Source organism: Eschrichtius robustus, chromosome 10 (genome assembly GCF_028021215.1).
Source record: "Eschrichtius robustus isolate mEscRob2 chromosome 10, mEscRob2.pri, whole genome shotgun sequence".
In the NCBI taxonomy this organism is placed as follows: domain Eukaryota; kingdom Metazoa; phylum Chordata; class Mammalia; order Artiodactyla; family Eschrichtiidae; genus Eschrichtius; species Eschrichtius robustus.
Genome location: NC_090833.1, coordinates 35,283,994 through 35,302,889, shown reverse-complemented (window position 1 = coordinate 35,302,889; position 18,896 = coordinate 35,283,994). Strand labels below are relative to the sequence as shown.

The following is an 18,896-nucleotide window of genomic DNA, read 5'->3' as shown; positions in this document are numbered from 1 at the left end:
TTATCTATTAAACTAGACTTTTATCACCCTTCATTTTCCACTTTTTTACTCTTACCTACCTATTCTTCCATGTGAACTTTAGAATAATTTTATTGTATTATTAAAACAATTTTGCATAAGATTTACTGAATTCTCTTATGCTTAATCAGAAATAGTTTTATAGAGCAAGACTTAAAAAAAATAAAGAGCTTGATGAATTTGATGCCTTCTTCTTGGTGCTTGGTTTTATCCTCAGGGTTTAAAAAGATTTCTTTCCTTCAATTTATCTTGAATCTTAATACTAGTGAACACACATGCACATGTTTACGCACATGTGCACACACCCACATGTACACACAGGCATACATATTCACACATATGCACACACGCACACACACATGCATCATGGCATCATTGTATCAGAGCCCTGGCTATTGGTTTTGCACTCTTTACAAATTTACTTGTTCATTATAACCATAGTCTGTTTACTAATTATAGGGATGGTATCTTTGACCTTTATAATACTCCTAATGATGTAGAAAGACCATTTCAGGTACCAATTTTTTATTGCTTTTTGACCCATGGGCAAAAGCAGAAAGATTCAAACAGAACAGGTTAGAAGGCTCCTGTGCTGCATCTGCAGGGTTGCCATTGTCTCCTGAACCTCCTTTTTAAAGTAACAGTGGAATAATTTCTCCTCCTCTCAACTGTAGGCCTTTGCACTGTACTTACAATATATACATTCAGTGGTCCCCTAGAAACTTTCACAGCCACAAGCATAGTCCTATGATTATGACTACATGATAAATTTCTTTCTGGTACAGGCTGCTACTTCTATTTCTTCTTTCTTTGAATAAACTTTAGATTAAAAAGCCAGCTTATACCAGACATTAGCTTTTAAAATCACTCAAGCTGAACATAATACAGTGTTTAACCATAGATTCAAAGTAGTTTCTCCACATCCTGCTGGAACTCAAAGGTGAATTCTTTGTTGTTACAAGATAGAGGCAAAATATATTTTCCAACGTATTAGAGAGCAGATAAAAAGCCAGAGAATATTTGAAACCTAATCTATCTCTGTTATTTTTTCTTCTCAGCATTATTGATCAGCTCAGTATGAACTTATGACCCATAAAATACAGAATTAGTCTACACGAGGCTATTTTCATGATAAATTTTACATGTTTTTTCTAGTTCTACCTTAGGCTTGATCCAGTTATCTGACAGGAATTCTATTAGTGTCACCAGGTCTTATGCTGTTCCAAAGTAAAATCACAGCAATGACCTCAGATTTATGATTTGAAACCATTACAGAGGCATCAGACATAGGTTTTTGGATTGTCGGCGCTTAGTTTGATATTTATAAGGTTCTTCAGAGGAGGAAATTTTGCTACAGAGATCATTTCCTTCAGTTCTCTGTCAAATATTGAACATTCTTTGTGAGGAGAGGCCACGGTTTGGTCCTGTTCTTAAGCAATCCCTTTCCAAACAAAAGCTGAAATGTGGCCTTTGGGGAAAATGTCAAAAAACAGACTTTGGACCAAAGTTCCTGATACCATCCAGGGATTAGTCAACACAGCAGGGCTTCATTTGTCTACCATTGTTGAGGAGCACACCATTCCAAATGGAAAAGTCAGATTAATGAAGCCTACCCACTTGAAAAGCATCAAAATGGATTCTGTTCTAAACATGGTAAGGTCTGTGTTTTTCTTTTGGTCTCCAAACATTTATTAAGCCGTGCTCTATGCCTAGCATTGAGTTCAGCACATGGGGCAAGAAAGACATGGTTTTGCCATATGAGCTGTTGTCTAGAAAGGACAAGAGACTTCACACTGGTCATTTCAAATATGATGTGTGTTTCAAAAAGGGATGTACAGGTTCTGTGTACAGGTTCAGCAGAGGGAGAGGACTATTTCTGCCAAAATCAGAAGATCGAGTAGGAGCTGGGCAGATAGTGTATGGTTGGGTGTTTTGGGAAATTTCTAAAGAGTGTTATGTTAGGGGTTGGGCGGTATTCTAGGCAGAGGGAAGACCTTGTGTATTTGGGGAGCTCCAAGGATATTAGTTTGGCTGGAACAAAAATATCGAGAGAACAAATGGCTTCATTGTAGAGGCTTCAGTGGTGGGCAGGCACTGTATTAAGCCATATTAAGGATTTTGGATTAGGCCATTTAGTCAGGGCAGATATATGAGCAGGTTTGCATTTATAATATCAGTCTGGTTGCTGGATGGAGAATCATTCAGGTGAGACAAGAATGAAAAGTGGGGAGACCAGCTAGGAGACTGTTACAGAAATCTTCTTCAGGACAGGTAACAGGGTCCTGAAATAGAATGGTGGTCATGGAGATAGAGATAAGTGGACATCTTGGAGATCTTTTGTAGTACTGACGGATAGGATATTAGGGGTGAGAGCAGGGTAAAGTCAAAGATGACTCCCAGGAGTCTGGCTTGAGCAACTGAGCCTCGTCCTGATACCATTTACTGATCTCTGGGACATGGAAAAGATGGGTCTTGATTAGGACGATTGTCATAAGGCTGAGCTATATTTCAAATTAAGCAAACAAAGGACAAATGACAAACATTGAACTCTGTCACTTACATTCAAATTGTCTGCTATTTATTAGTGGTTAAATATACATTTCCACCTTTGCTAATCATATTAGAGGTACTATTTTGCATCATGCTCTCTCTATATAGTATTTTGCTCATGTATTCACCTAATAAGCACAGATGCTTTCTGTGGGCAAAGTTCTTCACTCGGTACGGTGAGAAATACAGAGGTGGGTAAAAAGTGGTTCCTGCATTCCGAGAATTTACAGTCTATTCGGGGTGGTGATATATGGAATCAGTTATCACTGAAGTTGAGGTGCTGTGGGCCAGAAGAGCTCAGAGCTGAGAGAACTTGTGTCTAGCTAGGAAATCAGAGAAGGCATTTGGAAGAGGCAGCATTTGAGCTGGGCTTTGATTGGCCTCACGTTTTCCTGTGAGGTAGCTGCATGAACTGCGGCCCAGATGCAAAACTGGTGCAGCAGGTAAGATTAGGCTGGAGTGATGGCCTGGGAAGGAGAGTGGGTAGGGAATGTTGGCCAGGGCCTGAAACTTAAAGACAAAGGAACATGAGAGTAAAGTTGAGGAGTTTAACTTTTATCCTGTGGGTGATGGGGAGCTGTGGGGACAGAATAATTTGATCTACCCCTTAAGAAGGGGGTTTGAACCACAGTTTAGAAGATGCTCTGGAAGGGTATTTTCTAAGCTGTGTTTCCATGTATGTCTAAGATTCACAGGCTTGTGGTACTTCATTGATGTAGAGTCTTGGGGCAATTCCTTACTGTGCTTGATTTATCTGTTCTCTGTTGAGTGGTTTCAAGTTTTTCCACTATTCTAAACAAAGCTATGGTAAATATTTTTGAATATTCAAGAGCTAGGGTCTTTTGAGTTCGTACTCTGTTCTAGGACTTTATGGCACAGGGAACACAGAGATGAATAAAAGTCACCCTTATCTTCTAGGAATTCATAGTCTAGTGCAAATAATATTTTATTTTGGGGGAGGGAAGTTATTACTTTGAGGAATGTCAGTCAAAATGGTAACAGAAGGTCAAAGAAAATGATCAAATTTTAAATTCATATTATAATTTCCCTGATTATTTTCCAGAGAGATTGAATAGCCAATTTATACAGTCAGCCTTAAATACCAGGGCCCACACATGTTGGGCTTTATTATTTTTATTCATATTTGGTGCTTTAGTAGACATGTAATAGTTCTCTGTAGTCCTTTCAGTTGTGCTTCTTCAATGACTAAGGTTGTACATTTTCTGTTATTTACCAGCTTTATGTCTTCATGTGCAAGTTGTCAATTCACTTGCTTTGAGCATGTGAAATCTGGGTATTTACTGCATGTATTTGTGCCCATTCTGCATATATTTTTATTGTAAGCTTTTTCCCTCTAGGATTTTATTTTTTTAATTGATTTACTTATTTTCAACAGTTCTATTTAGATATCATTTACATGCCATGCAGTTCACCCACTTAAAATGTACAAGTCACTGGTTTTTAGTGTATTCACAAGGATGTACAGCCATCACCACAATGAATTTTAGAAGATTTTCATCACCCCAAAAAGAAACTCCATACGTATTAGTAGTCACTCTCCATTTCCTTTCAAAACCCTCCTTCCCCAGCCCTAGGCAATCACTAATCTACTTTCTGTCTCTATAGATTTACCTATTCTGGACATATCACATGAATGGAATCATACAATTTGTAGTCTTTTGTGGCTGACTTCCTTCACTTAACATAATGTGTTCAAGGTTTATCCATGTTATAATATATATCAATATTTCATTCCTTTTTATTGCTGAATAATAGTCTACTATGGAATATTGTCTTTGTCATTTCATTAGTTGATGTACACTTGGGTTGTTTCCACTTTGGAGCTATTATGAATAATGTTGCTGTGACCATTTGCATGCAAGTTTTGTGTGGACATATGCTTTCAGTTTTCTTGGGTATATACCTAGGAGTGGAATTGCTGAGTCATATGGTACTCAATGTTTAGTCTTTTGAGGAACTGCAAGACTGTATGAGGGTTTCATTTTCTCCACCTTAGCCAACACTTGACCTATCTTTTTGATTATAGCCATCCTAGTGGGTGTAAAGTGTTATGTCACTGTGGTTTTGATTTGTATTACCATAATGGCTAATGATCTCTTCTTGTGCTCCTTGGCTGTTTGTATATTTTCTTTGGAGAAATGTCTATTCAAATTATTTGCCCAGTTTTTATTTGGGTTATTTGTCTTTTTTGTTTAAGTGTATTATAAGAATTCTTTATGTATTCTAGATGCAAGGTCCTTATTAGATATATAATTTGCAAGTATTTTCTCCCATTTTGTGGGTTGTCTTTTCACTTTCTGAGTGGTGTCCTTTTTTTTTTTAATAAAATTATTTATTTATTTATTTATTTATGGCTGTGTTGGGTCTTTGTTGCTGAGTGTGGGCTTTCTCTAGTTGTGGCGAGGGGGGGCTACTCTTCATTGCGGTGGCTTCTCTTGTTGTGGAGCACGGGCTCTAGGCATGCGGGCTTCAGTAGTTGTGGTACGCGGGCTCAGTAGTTGTGGCTCATGGGCTCTAGAGCACAGGGTCAGTAGTTGTGGCGCACGGGCTTAGTTGCTCCACGGCATGTGGGAATCTTCCCGGACCAGGGCTCGAACCCGTGTCCCCTGCATTGGCAGGCGGATTCTAAACCACTGCACCACCAGGGCAGTCCACAGTGATGTCCTTTTAAGCAGAAAAGTTTTTAATTTTGAAGAAGTTCAGTTTATCTATGTTTTCATTTGTTGCTTGTGCATATCTAATATGACACCAAGGTCACAAAGATTTATTCCTATATTTTCTCCTAAGAGTTGTATAGTTTTAGCTCTTGTATTTAGGTCTGTGATTCATTTTGAGTTAATTTTTGTGTACAAGATGAAGAAGTTATAAACTTTTATCACTTAACATTTCTCCTTGTGTCCTATTCTGTTATCTAATCTTTTATTTATTTGTATTTATGTATTAGCTATTGAAATTCACATTCAAACCATCCATCTTATATCTTATGCCTGTCTCTAATTTTCTAATCCTTAAAAATGTGCCTCCTCTCCGGAGGCTGGCATAAAGGGTCCATATTTAGTTCTAGCTTTTATAATTCTCTTTTGACCTTTTTGAAATATAATACTTTGTATGGTGTTTAGTACTGCAGTGTGGTGATTATGTCACCATGTTGAGTTATTTCTGGCTAGCCACCAAATATTTTAAAAGATTTTCTAAAGTTTCTATTCCGTTTCATTGGTGAAGACCACGCCATGCAGTTTTGATCATCGCCTCTGTCTGATAGGAGCAGATTAAGACTGTGATCTATAGAAGAGAGGAAGATGGGTGTATGCACACACAAGTGTACCCACACATGAGTGTGTGCTTGCACATCTTGTTTACCCTCATTCTTGCAGCAGTATTTAGTGTTCAAGAGCCCAGGCTCCCAGGTCAAATAATCTAGGTTCAAGCACAACTCTTTTAAGGCTTCTAGGCTTCAAGTTTTCTCATATTTTGGAGACCCACTCTACATTAAAATGTACCCACATCTCACAACAAATATTTTATATAACTATATAAGATTTGACAAATTGACATAAAGTACCTTTTAAGGTATTTGCTCTAACATCTGTTAATACAATTTTGAAGTTAGAAATTTTCTTTTTGTATATGAGAGTCTCGTATATTTTTCATACATTGTCATAGGCTCTAGATCTGTGCTGTCCAATATGGTTGCCACTATCCAGAGATGGCTGTTAAGCCCTTAAAATGTGGCTAGTATGACTGAGAGATTAAATACTTAATTTTATTTGATTTTAATTAATTTAGGTGTAAAGACTGATCATTCAGTTATTGGAAAATTTTAAGTATGTTCGGAAGGACTTGGGCCTGAAAATTTACTTTTTAAATGTAAATTTTATGAAATCTGAGAATTTCTGCTGAAAATATAGCATCCAAGTTGATATGCTTTGTAAGTATAAAATACACGCTGAATTTTGAAGACATAATATGAAAAAAAGGGTGCAGAATAGCTCATCAATAATTTTTTTATTGATTACATGTTGAAATGATAGTATTTTGGATATATAAGGTTAAATAAAAATATATTAAAAACCACTTGTTTCTTTTTCATTTCTTCCCCCCTTTTCAGGTGCCTATTAGAAAAGTTACATTTACAAATGTGACTTGCATTATACAGCTGTGCTGCAGTGCCTTTGAAGAAAGTAGCCCCAGTTTGAAACTCCCTCCCCAGCTATGTGACTTTAAGCAGGTTAAAGTCTCTCAAAGCAAGATTCAGTCTTCTTATCTATAAAATAGGGATAATAATCATACCTACCTCACAAGTGTGTTGTAAGGGTCAAATGAGCCATGAAAACAAGTTAGATCACTCCTTGGTACATAGTTAGTGCTCAATAAATGTTACAAATGATTATCGTTGTTGTTGTTACTGCTACTATTACTGTCATCAATTTATCAAGTTTTTTTTTTTTAATTTGGAAGGATTTTTAACCAGTATTCCATCAAATTTATATTTTCGTTCAGTACTTACTTTCATTTTTCAATATGTAATCTTCCCAACCAGGAATCCAGCCTCAGTTTTACTTGTGTCTTCCTTTATTGCATCAGCTTATTAAGAATGCCTAGCGCCTAATACACATTCAGCTACTCTGTTTTTAATGAATTGTTGGATGCTTTTTGTGGCTGTGTTTTATGTGTTTATCCTGCAACTCCACTAAGCTTATTTTTCAAGCACTAGCAATTCTCTTTGTGAATTCATTTTCTAGGTGTAGATCATCAGCTGTTTGGAAAAAAGAAGGTATGCTTATTATTCCTCTTATCATTTTTCCTTCTCTGATAAGTATTCCAGGCATTTCTCCTGCCACATTAAATAGGAGTAGTGTCTAGGGTGTCCCTCCTGTTGCTTTTTCAAAGGACCACAGATGTTGATTTTTGCCTTTCAGTGCACTATATTATTTATTTTACTTAGAAAGGCCCTTTCAGAGCTTTAAAGTTTTCTTTTTTTTTTTAAATCAGGAATAACTATGGGTTTTATTCAGTATAAATTATCAGAGATTTCTGTTTCTTCCCTCTTGTTAAGTCTGTCTTCTAACACTTCTCAGTATTACCCATATGCTCACCTAGGAGAAATCCTCTCCTCACTCCTAAGAGAGCTCCTTGATGGATAATGTGCATAATAAGGCTGGGACTTGTCACCGCATTTTGGTTCCACGAAGTAGTTTTTTAATATTTCCTGGTCCTTGTTGAAACTTGAGATTATTATAAATGACAGAGAGGTGATTTTCAGATAACCGAGGTCCTATTGCATTGGGCAGAGTTCCTGACAGTGTTTGGTAAATAGATGAGAATAAATGATAAACCTTAGCTGCAGAGCCCCGAGGGAGCTGTTACTCCTCCACATTTCTGTTGTTTATAATGACAGTAAATACCTTACCCCATCACTATTTGACCTTCTTCAGAAAGAACCACTGATTCTTAGAAGGAAAAAAATCATTTGCCACAGACAAATGAAAAATAGCTCATAAATTTGCTTTGTGGTATTGAGAGATAGAAAATACAACTTTCAACTTACCTGCTTTTAGATATATAGAGAACATACATGTTTTTAACAATTAATATAGAGGGAGTCTGCAGTATCTGAGATTTTATATTGGAATCCTCACAGTTACAAAGTTGAAGGGGAAGCAATGTTCATTATAAAGCAAAAAAGAAAAAAATCACCAAAGAAACAACTCACCTATAAAAATTAGTCATCATTAGACATCTAAACTGAGCAATTCCTTGTTCCTATTCACAGTCCATGTTTTTCCTCTTCTGTACCTCTGCTGAAGCAGTGCCCCCTGCCTGGAATGCCTGTCCATCCATCCATCCGTTCATCCATCCATGCACCCATCCATCCATCCATTCATCCATCCATCTATCCATCCATGCATCTATGCATCCATCCACTCAGCCGCAGTTACTGAATATCTTCTGTGTGCCAGGATTTGGGCTGTGTAGATATACCCTCGACATCTCTCAGATGCCACCTCTTCTAGGTAGCAAATGCTTCCCTGATTCCTTCTCCTCTAGCCCACAAAGTTAAAACTGCTCTACCTCTTCTCTGAGTACCCACAGCACTTCACGACCTCTCTTTCAGAGCACGGTGCTACGTCCTGCTGCCTTATCTACTGACGTTTGTGTCGTCTCTCTCTCTCAAGAGGAGAGTTGGTGTCCACTCAGCTCTGCATCTTCCTCCTCCAGAATGCCTAGGGCTGACCTAGTTTGTGGCCACCAACTAGACTCCCCTCTCTGTCTTTTTGACACACTCCTTCTCTTCCAGGGCTAAAGATGCTGCAGCTGATGGACCCCCTGGGATCCCAACCCAGACCATCATCCCTGTGAAACACACAGTAAAAATAGACAAAGACGATCTCCTCCAGGACTATGGATTTCACATTTCTGAGACCCTTCCCCTCACAGTGGTGGCCGTCACAGCAGGTAGGGGCTGACTGGGAAACAAGAAAGGATTTTGGCTTCTTGGGGGGAAATATCCCTTGTTCTCTTCCCATCTCTCTGTGCTATAACATAATGTAGAAAATGCTACCCCAGAAAGCTAGACAGGGCACATCTAATTTCGACCTAATTCTGTCTAGGGCTTTGCGCCTTCCTGTGGTGCTGGGAGGGAGGAGCTCCAAGTGCACTTGCTGATCTGCACCCCAGGTCCACTGGCCTCAGCCAGGGATTTGCCCACCCGTGGCCCCCGGCCAGTCTCAGGGACAGTGACAGTACTGGGACCAGCAGGCCCTCCTCTCTGAACCCTGCATGCTCTGAGCTGGGGAGAGTTTCTGGGCAGACAGTAATAGAAATTATTGATTTGTTTTCACTTGAGTCTCTGTAAAATATAGGCTGTATCAGGGTGAAGATGAGCAGGCTGGGAATATGTAGTGTTTTTTGTCATACTTCAGCTATGTATTGATGTGAGATCTGGGACTAGTTAAAATCTATTAATTTGAATTTACACACACACACACACACACACACACACACCAGAGTTCTTTAGCAATGAATGTAGTAGATTCACTGGCCAGCTCTGTTGATTCAGGGAGTTTCTGCTAGTCTTCTTTCCCTGGACACTCTCCTAACATCCTTTGAAGGTGATGGATGGTAGGTACGTTATCCATGCTTTGTAAACAGGAAAACTGAAATCCACGTGAGCCCAAGTCTGGCCAGGGGGGAGGTGAGCCGGTGCCCTGGGGACTGGATCAGGCTGCCATTCAGGTGAGCTGCTGTGACACATGAGGTCTGGGCCCTTCTGGCATGAACACCCGTTACTTCTTTTCTCTTCAACAGGAGGCTCCGCTCATGGCAAGCTTCTCCCTGGTGATCAGATCCTCCAGATGAACAACGAGCCTGCTGAAGACCTTTCCTGTGAACGAGCGGTGGATATTCTGAGGTACTAAATTGTCTTCCGTCATCCACAGAATTATTATATATATTATTATATATATTGCACAGATTATTATAGAGCAAGGATGGGAGACAGAAAGGGCATAACTGATATCCCTGGGATTTAAGTAAAGTCCAGGCTCCTTTAAAGCAGCAATAACAGCCTTGTTTTAGAATTCCATCTCGGTTACTATCTGCCGTCTTTCACCTGCCTACAGAAGTGATGGGGAGGCACAGGGTGCTATATTTATCACCCCCCTGCAATGCCCAAAACACTGTGCTAGGCGCTGCGGGGAATGTAATTATGAATAATACATAGGCCCTACCCCTTAAGGATGTATAGGGTTGTTGTAACATATGCCAAAAATTAGACACTAAGTCTGCTTATTGTTCTTTAACCCTTTTAATATCTCTTCCTAAATGTTCTTGGTGCAGCCTGGTAGGCATATATGTAGTTCCATTGGTATGGCACCTACAAACTTCTACCTGGTGTCATGGTGATTTTTGTAAATGTCTCACTTTCTGCTTTGACCATGATCTCCTTAAGACCAGGCACACAGTGGGTGCTCAGTGGAATGAGTGAATGTGGTTGGCACTGACAGTTGGTGACCCTGGTTTTAAAACAGAGGAAGTGAGTGACAGGAGTGAGGAGGCCTGACAGATGTTCTATAGGCACGTGCAGCCTTTGTCTTTTAAGACTTTCACCCAACACTGTTTTAATGACTTTAATATAAATAAAGGGAAACGAGAAATAGAGTTAGAGGAAAGCCAGCTTGAAGATACTTCAAGTTTGTACTTTAGTCTGTGCCTTTTTGTGAGTGGTGGTTTTCATTTCTGAGGGCCTATCGTGTGCAGCACACACTGAATAACAGGCAACAATAACAAAGTCAGAGAAAGAGAAAATGAAAATGCAGGATGCAGTCTCCAACCTCAGGAAGTCCACAGTCTCGCTGCGGAGAGACATAAGATTTACAGAGAATCCATCATAGTGTAGAAAATAGAATCCTCTCAACCACGCCCAATATTGCTTCAAGATTGCCAGGGAATAAGGTGAGTGGGTGGGACAGCCAGGAAAGGATTTGATTATTTCATTTTAAAAAATGAAATATGGTTATGGAAATCATGAAGTTTGCTTTCCCAATTGCCGGGTGGTTTTCTCAAAGAATTTCTCAATTCCAGCAAATGAATTTTAGATTTTCACTGCTACTAATATCTCTGCCAGGCTAGATAGATCAAACTCTGACTAATAAACAAAAGTATTCACAATTTAAAACAGTAGACCAAAATTTGGATGTTTAGGTAACATTGAACCCTGATCTGTTCAATGGGCAAGGAACCCTGGGGGGCAAAGGGACTCCACTCCCCAGACACTTACAGGGTGGTAGTGCAGAGACAGCTCGTGTATACCCCGCTAAGATTGAGGGCAGACAGTGCCTCAAGAGAAGCAGGGGAAAGGGGCTGTAAACGCTGGAGATTCCTTCAACTTGTGGGGAAGTTGTGGTCTGACAAAACAGAGGAGAGTACAGAAGTATTTCAGCTGGCCAAGTTCTACCTTTAATGCTGGGTGGAATTTGGGCCACAAAGACGGAGGTGAAGGATGATGCATGCAAAGTGATAAGGAGGAGTGACTGGCTGGGGAGTAGGGGACACTGAGCGGTTCAATTTGTCTAAGGCACTGGATACCTAGAGAAAAGTTCTGGGAAGTGAGGCCCAGATGATGGAGGGTCTTGGTGCTGACACAGCAAGTTCAGGGGTTATTCTCCTCCTGGAAGACTGAGCCACTGAAGACTCGTGAGCGGGGATGTGACCTGATGTATGCTTGCATCTGCACTCTCAGCTACGTGCCTTGTGTGGGAATCCCGGAACTGCTTACTTTTTTAGCTTAGTTCCCAGTGTCATTGCCATTTATAAAAGTAAAAAACCAAGCAAACAAAAAACCAACAAAATCTCTCTAATTCCTCCGATTATCTATCTGTGAGGCCAAACTGTCCTTTTGAGAGTACTTGGACGTTGGTTTGTTGTGAATTCTCTTGAAAAAGACCTGTTCTTATATAAAATGGAAAAGAGGCAATCCCCAGGCACTTAGAAACCTCAGGTTGAGTTTATCTATTAGAGGAAGTAACACACTGGCAGCAGCTGGCCTAAATGTTCATATTGCAAGAAATCAAATGAAATTATTTTGCAAACTGCTTCTCTAGCAATGGCAGAGATAAAGGAAAATATGAATCGATTTTTCAGTTCTGTCCTCTAATGCAAAGTGGAAGCTTGGCACTTATCTGGTTGATTTGGTCACTTTTGGAACCTAAGAGATTATATAACAAAACAAAAATGTCTAGTATTTGATTAAATGATTGGGCCCACCAACCTTGTGTGCCCAAACACTGTAAACTTGTTGGCTTTTATCTGATCATGGTTATCCACATTCATTTATTCTATTTCATGAATGTTTAGCCAGTTTTCTGAAATAGCAACCTAAGTTATCTGTGTTATTGCTCTGTTTTCTCTTAAAATTTTTTTCTTTTTTTTTTTTTTTGGACATAAACCTAGCTAGTGGTCATAGCAACCGGATGAGTTTTCCATCATATAGACTAAATGAAAGATAAGTGGGGACTTCCCTGGTGGTGCAGTGGTTAAGAATCCGCCTGCCAATGCAGGGGACACGGGTTTGATCCCTGGTCAAGGAAGATCCCACATGCCGCGGAGCAACTAAGCCCCTGTGCCACAACCACTGAGCCCGCATGCCACAACCACTGAGCCCATGTGCCACAACTACTGAAGCCTGCACGCCTAGAGCCTGTGCTCTGCAACAAGAGAAGCCACCACAATGAGAAGCCCACGCACCGCAACAAAGAGTAGCCCCCGCTCACCGCAACTAGAAAAAGCCCGCACGCAGCAACAAAGACCCAGTGCAGCCAAAAATAAAATAAAATTTAAAAAAAGAAAGATAAGTGACTTAATTTAGTGGCTGTAGGTATGGACTAGATGGTAGAGGCAAGTATCTGAAGATTTTCTTAAGGTAGCAGTGGCATCTGGGTCAGCTTAAGTTCCTTCACAGATCACTGCTTTCTCAGTGTCCTTCTCAATTTTGCTGAGCCAAAGAAGCTGAGGCAAGAGAGGCTGCTTTGTAATTGTACCAGTCTTTTTTTTTTTTAATTTTTTAAATTAATTAATTTATTTATTTATTTATTTATGGCTGTGTTGGGTCTTCGTTTCTGTGCGAGGGCCTTCTCTAGTTGCGGCAAGTGGGGGCCACTCTTCATCGCGGTGCGCGGGCCTCTCATTATCGCGGCCTCTCTTGTTGCGGAGCACAGGCTCCAGACGCGCAGGCTCAGTAATTGTGGCTCATGGGCCTAGTCGCTCCGCAGCATGTGGGATCTTCCCAGACCAGGGCTCGAACCCGTGTCCTCTGCATTGGCAGGCAGATTCTCAACCACTGCGCCACCAGGGAAACCCTCTAGCAGTCTTTTTGACCCTAACACACACACACACACACACATGCACACACACACGTGTATCACCCAGAATGATGACTTTTTTTACCTTTATTCTTTTTTTTCAGGGAAGCTGAAGATTCTCTTTCAATCACAGTTGTTCGCTGCACATCGGTATATCTCTTTTTATGTCTTGTGTGTTAGTTTCACCCTTCTTGGCCCCAACACCCTGTACCCCCAGCAGAATATCCCCCGTAGAATAAACAGCCTGTATGCCAGTATTGTGGAGGACACAGATGTGGGTCCAGGCTTCAAGAACTCATGGTCCAGCTAAGGAGACAGACCTGTGATTATGCAGAGTGGGATGACAAGGGTACCAAACTAGGAGTTTCAAGACAGGTCTGAGTGATATCACTGTGGAGCAGTCATTTAGTTTCAGTTTTGACTTTTGTAAAACAGAGATGAGGACAATAACTGCCTTGTCTATCTAATGGGTTGTTCTGAGGACCCAACAATGTGTTGAATGTGAACGTGTTTTATCGGCCGCAAGGCAAGGTGTGGCACAGATGATGCACAGAAAGGCACCAGCCATCCTAAACCACTGTAGGCCTAGGAGTCCTTTATATATGATACAGAGGAAAGTATATAATCAGATTGTAAGAGAAAACTACCAAGGAGGAAAAGTTGACAGAAAATTCTCATTCTGAGAGACTTTAGTACATACCTCTTAGCCTTGGCCACAAATAGACAAGAAAATAAATAGGGGCATAGAGAATTTTAATAATGCATTTAATAATCTAATCCAACTGACCACATACCAGACCACCAAAAAAACTAAATTCCCCAAAGAAACAATTGTATAAGTCTCTTTTCCAGAATATAATAAAACACAAATTGATAGCTATCAAAAACTTAATTAAAACCACCCAGTCATTTGGAATAAAAATGCAATCTCCTAAGTAAAGACAAAATCAAATGGAAAAGCAAAAATTACCATTATAGACTAGGTAGAAAATAATTAAAATTTAGAACTCTACTTCTTAGAACTTATTATATACAGTTGAAGCTATACTCAGAGAAAAATTCATAACCTTAAAAGTGATTTTATTATTTAACAAGAAAACAGGTTAAGTAAATATTCAGTGCAAGAAGTAGGAAGAAAAGACTAATAAAACAAGCATAAAGCAGATTAAAGACAATGATAAAAATTTAAATCTAAATGATGCTTTGGAAAACAGAAAAAATTGGAAAGTTGATAAATAAATCCAAGGGCTAGTTCTTTACAGGAAAAAATTTAAAAATAGGAGAACTTTAGGGAAAAGAAATATGTGGGCCTTACATGAAGGAAACTAGAATAATACTGAAGGAAGTAAAATTTTTCTTTAATATAAAAGGAGTTACATAGTATGTTCCTTGATGGGAAGACTACTGATGTGTCAGATTTTCTCATGTTAATGTATATGCTTAAGGAAAATTCAGACTCCCTGTGGGACTTTTATTTGGATTTTGACAAAGTATATCAAGGTGAGACTTATCAAGAAAATCTTTTTTAAAAGGAATAATGAGAATGGCCTTGAAATACTAGATTTTAAAACTAATAAAGCTGCAGTAATTAAAATAGTGTGATATTGATGAAATGTTGGCTATATCAATCTAATCAAATAGAAAGTCCAAGAATAGATATCAGTATAAGAATTTAGTATATGATAAATATGGCATCCCAAATCAGTGGGAGAAAACATGATTATTCAAGAAATTGTACTGGGACATATCTCACACCATTTGATGTTAAAGACTTAAATATAAAAAACAAACCATAAAAATGTCAACAGTATGGATGGGTGTCTATCCAGTCGTAAGTTGCAGAAAGAATTCCTAAGCATTTAGGGAGTGGGAGAAGGTACAGTGGAACAAACAGCTATTTGATTATGTGGAAAAAATTAAATTTCTGTGGTCCAAAAACTTCATAACACTAAAAAGCAAAGAAATTGTTGCCTCCTCTCCTTATTTGAAGTGTTATTTTTTGTTTGTTTGTTTCTTAGAAGTAGAACAGGAAAAAAACCCCACCTAAATAGGACTAGGATGTTTGCCATAAATATGACAGACCAAGTGTTTTATGCACAGATAAATGGAGATTCTTCTATTCTAAATAGAAGAATTTATCTATGAAATAATGTGAAACCAATACGTAAAATAACAGTATACTGAAAGCTAATCGCTATAAATGATCATGCAGGTGTTGAGAGATTGTTTTCATTTAGCTGATTATCATCTCAGTGGAGAACATCTTAATCTTAATTAGGTAGTTCTTTTCCTACTCTATTTCCAAGAAATGATAGCAAAAGCTAGCACTTGTTAAGTAAGGAGAGAGGGAAACAGCATATAGCTGCCTCCTTTTAAAAAATAAAAAGTATAGGGAGAGGAAAATTAACATGTTCCAGTACCATTCCTAAGATTCCTATGAGGTTCCCAAGAAAAGAGGAGTATGAATACTGTACTTTGGAGGTCCTGCAGGGAAAGCTGATATTAGCCCAGGTGATGGCCCCTGCGCCCCTGAGAAACGCCCTGAATATTGTCTAGCCCACTGGGGCCTCTCACCAGAAGTTATATGATTGTAAGACAAATGATCATACATATTTTACTTCAGCAAGAATGCTCATCTTTGTCCGAGTGGATTCTTAGAGTCCTCAAATGATTTGAAATTTATTAGGAATTATAAAATCCTAAGTTGGAATATTAATTACTGCTTCTCTAGGACATAGAATTTTATGATTAAAATATGTTTTGGTTTAATTGTATAGATCTGTATTTCTATTAATTATTTATAATACATTATTTATTATAATATTAATACTAATATTTAATGTCTTATTTAATTTGTGCCAAAAGAAGATCCTACAAGGTAGATATATTGGTTATCCCCCTTTTACAGATGAGGACACTATAGCCTCACAGACACGTGGTCTCACATGCAGGAATCAGTAGAGCTGGGCTTTTTTCAGGTAGTTAGACTCCAGAACCCATGCTCGTTAGCATGATGCTGTTTCTGCCTCCTGGTCCAGTTCCCATATTGTGCAGAAGAGAAGACTGAAGGCCAAAGAAAGGAGTGTGTACACACACACACACACACACAAACACACAACTGGTTTTCTTCCATAACAATTTGTGTTTGAGGTAGTTCTCAGAACTGTTAAGTAGCTGAAGTTGGGTTGGAATTCAGGTCTCTTTGCTCACAGGCCAGTTCTCTTTGTCTTCATCATACCACAGCCTTTGGCCACTGTATTGAATCTTGAGCTGTTCTCAGACGCATAAGAACATTGGGTTGAGATCCCTAAATTTTATGAGAAGAGATCTTTAATGGGATGTCGTCCTTCTCTGTGGGTTTTAATTGAATTCTCAACAGCTGTCAAGCTTTTGCTTTTGTTTTTAAGAAATGAGAAGATGTACATGGCTTTTATGAAAGTCCCACATTTTTCTAAAGTGTGTCGTGTTAATGTTTTGCAGGGAGTCCCCAAGTCCTCCTTCCTAACGGAGGAGAAGCGAGCCAGGCTGAAGACTAACCCCGTGAAGGTGCACTTTGCAGAGGAAGTGCTCGTCAGCGGACACAGCCAGGTGCGTCACTGGTCAGGGGGTTGAAATGACTCTTCATGAAGTGGGTGAGCTGCCTCCTGGCATGTATCTCCTGAAGACTCTGGAATCTGCAGCACAGAGGGGATGCAGAGGGAGTGCAGCGGGCTTGCTGGAGGCTCTGTGCCCCCTTAGTGAGGCACCTGCAAACGGTGGACAGGGAGAGACGCACTGGGTGTGGCTCTGTCATTCTGTGACTCCATTTTTCTGCCCTTGAAATTTCAACAGATTCCGATTGTTCATTTCTCATTCTAAATCTTCAAACTTAGTGTTTCCTCTGAAGGTGATATATTGATAGTAGTGATGGTGGCCGGGTTGGGGCGGGGGGCTTTGGTTTTTTTAAAGAGTTCATCATCTGTTGAACCTCTATTGCGTGAATTTTGGGTACATAATCCTTAGTCATCACCATATCCTGCATGGGAGGTAGTTTAACAAAAGAGGAAGCAGAGGCTTAGAGAGGTTAAGAGAATTAACCTCTGAGATCCCATAGCTAGAAATACAGGAGCACAGGTCTGTGTGACTTCAGTTCTTCTGTTTTCCACTGTGATATGCTGTCTAGTTCTTTTTGATATGGGAATACCCAGGATTGGTGTGGTTGGACATGAGGGTTCAGAAGACAAGTTTGTGAAGGGAAAATATTGGCTAGAGTTTGATGTTTTCAATGTGGACTGTTAAAGACTCATATATTCATAATTTAAATATTTTCCACCCGATGGTCTGTAACTATTACCATTCTGAATTCAGTGATCAATAATAGATTTTGAAACTTTCAAATCAGAGTTTGTCCTTATCTGATTTTCTTAGCATAGAGACCAGTGAATGGGGAGTCACGGCCATTTTAACACAGGATTCAGGTGATCTGGTTCACATCTGGAGAGCCCTTATTTTCTTCTTGTCCTGTTGCTTAACAGACTCCACCTTCCGTTAGACCTCAGAGTAAAAGTTGGATTTGTTCAGGAAGGTCTGGTGGGAGGCCTAGTGTATTAATCAGAAAAGACCTGAGATCCTGTCAGTCTGAAGTATTTGAGTCTCTGTGTGTCCATGTTTGTGAAGATGGATCAAACCTCTTCAGCAAATTAAATTTTGATTCAACGTGTGTTTTTAAGAGTAGTACATAGTAAAGAGAAGTAGAAGCTAGAACCAACTAACAGAACAGGTAGAGAATAAGGGTTCTGCAGATGTGAACCAGATCCCCTGGGGAGACTTGCAGATCAGGGTACCGAGTCTCTGTATCAGCCACGTGAGGCAGAGACAGCCAAACCAGCGAGAGTTCATCATTGCGACCGACTTTTTCATCCTCTCAAGTATTTAAAAGATGATAAAATCAGTTGCTAAACTTTCTCCCTTGAAACATACTAAGGCCCTAGAAGAATCTGAAATAGGAAAACAACATTTGGGGGTTTGGGGGTTTTTTATTATTGAGGTATAGTTGATACACAATATAAGTTTCAAGTTTCAACATTGTGATTCACAATCTTTAAAGGTTATATACTCCATTTATAGTTATTATAAAATTTGGGCTATATTCCCTGTGCTGTTCAATATATCTTTGTAGCTTATTCATTTTATACATAGTAGTTGGTACCTCTTAATTCCCTACCCCTACCTTGCCCCTCCACCCCCTCCCTAGTGGTAACATCTAGTTTATTCTCTATATCTGTGAGTCTGTTTCTTTTTTGTTATGTTCACTAGTTTGTTTTACTTTTTAGATTCCACATATAAGTGATATCATACAGTATTATCTTTCTCTGTCTGACTTAAGGAAACCAACACTTCAAATATGCTTAACTTTGCTAACTGTTAAATAAATGCAAAGGAAAATATTAAGAACTGCTACTTTATACT

General features: G+C 39.3%; 1 protein-coding gene across 1 annotated transcript in view; it reads left to right on the top strand.

Moving 5' to 3' along the window:
- Positions 1-18,896, top strand: part of FRMPD1 (FERM and PDZ domain containing 1) — a 45,246-nt gene that overhangs the window by 5,311 nt on the left and 21,039 nt on the right. The window contains exons 2-5 of the mRNA XM_068553086.1: positions 8,888-9,045; positions 9,898-10,000; positions 13,553-13,598; positions 16,929-17,036. Of these exons, the coding sequence (XP_068409187.1) occupies positions 8,888-9,045; positions 9,898-10,000; positions 13,553-13,598; positions 16,929-17,036 (415 nt within the window). The remainder of the gene's footprint in view (positions 1-8,887; positions 9,046-9,897; positions 10,001-13,552; positions 13,599-16,928; positions 17,037-18,896) is intronic.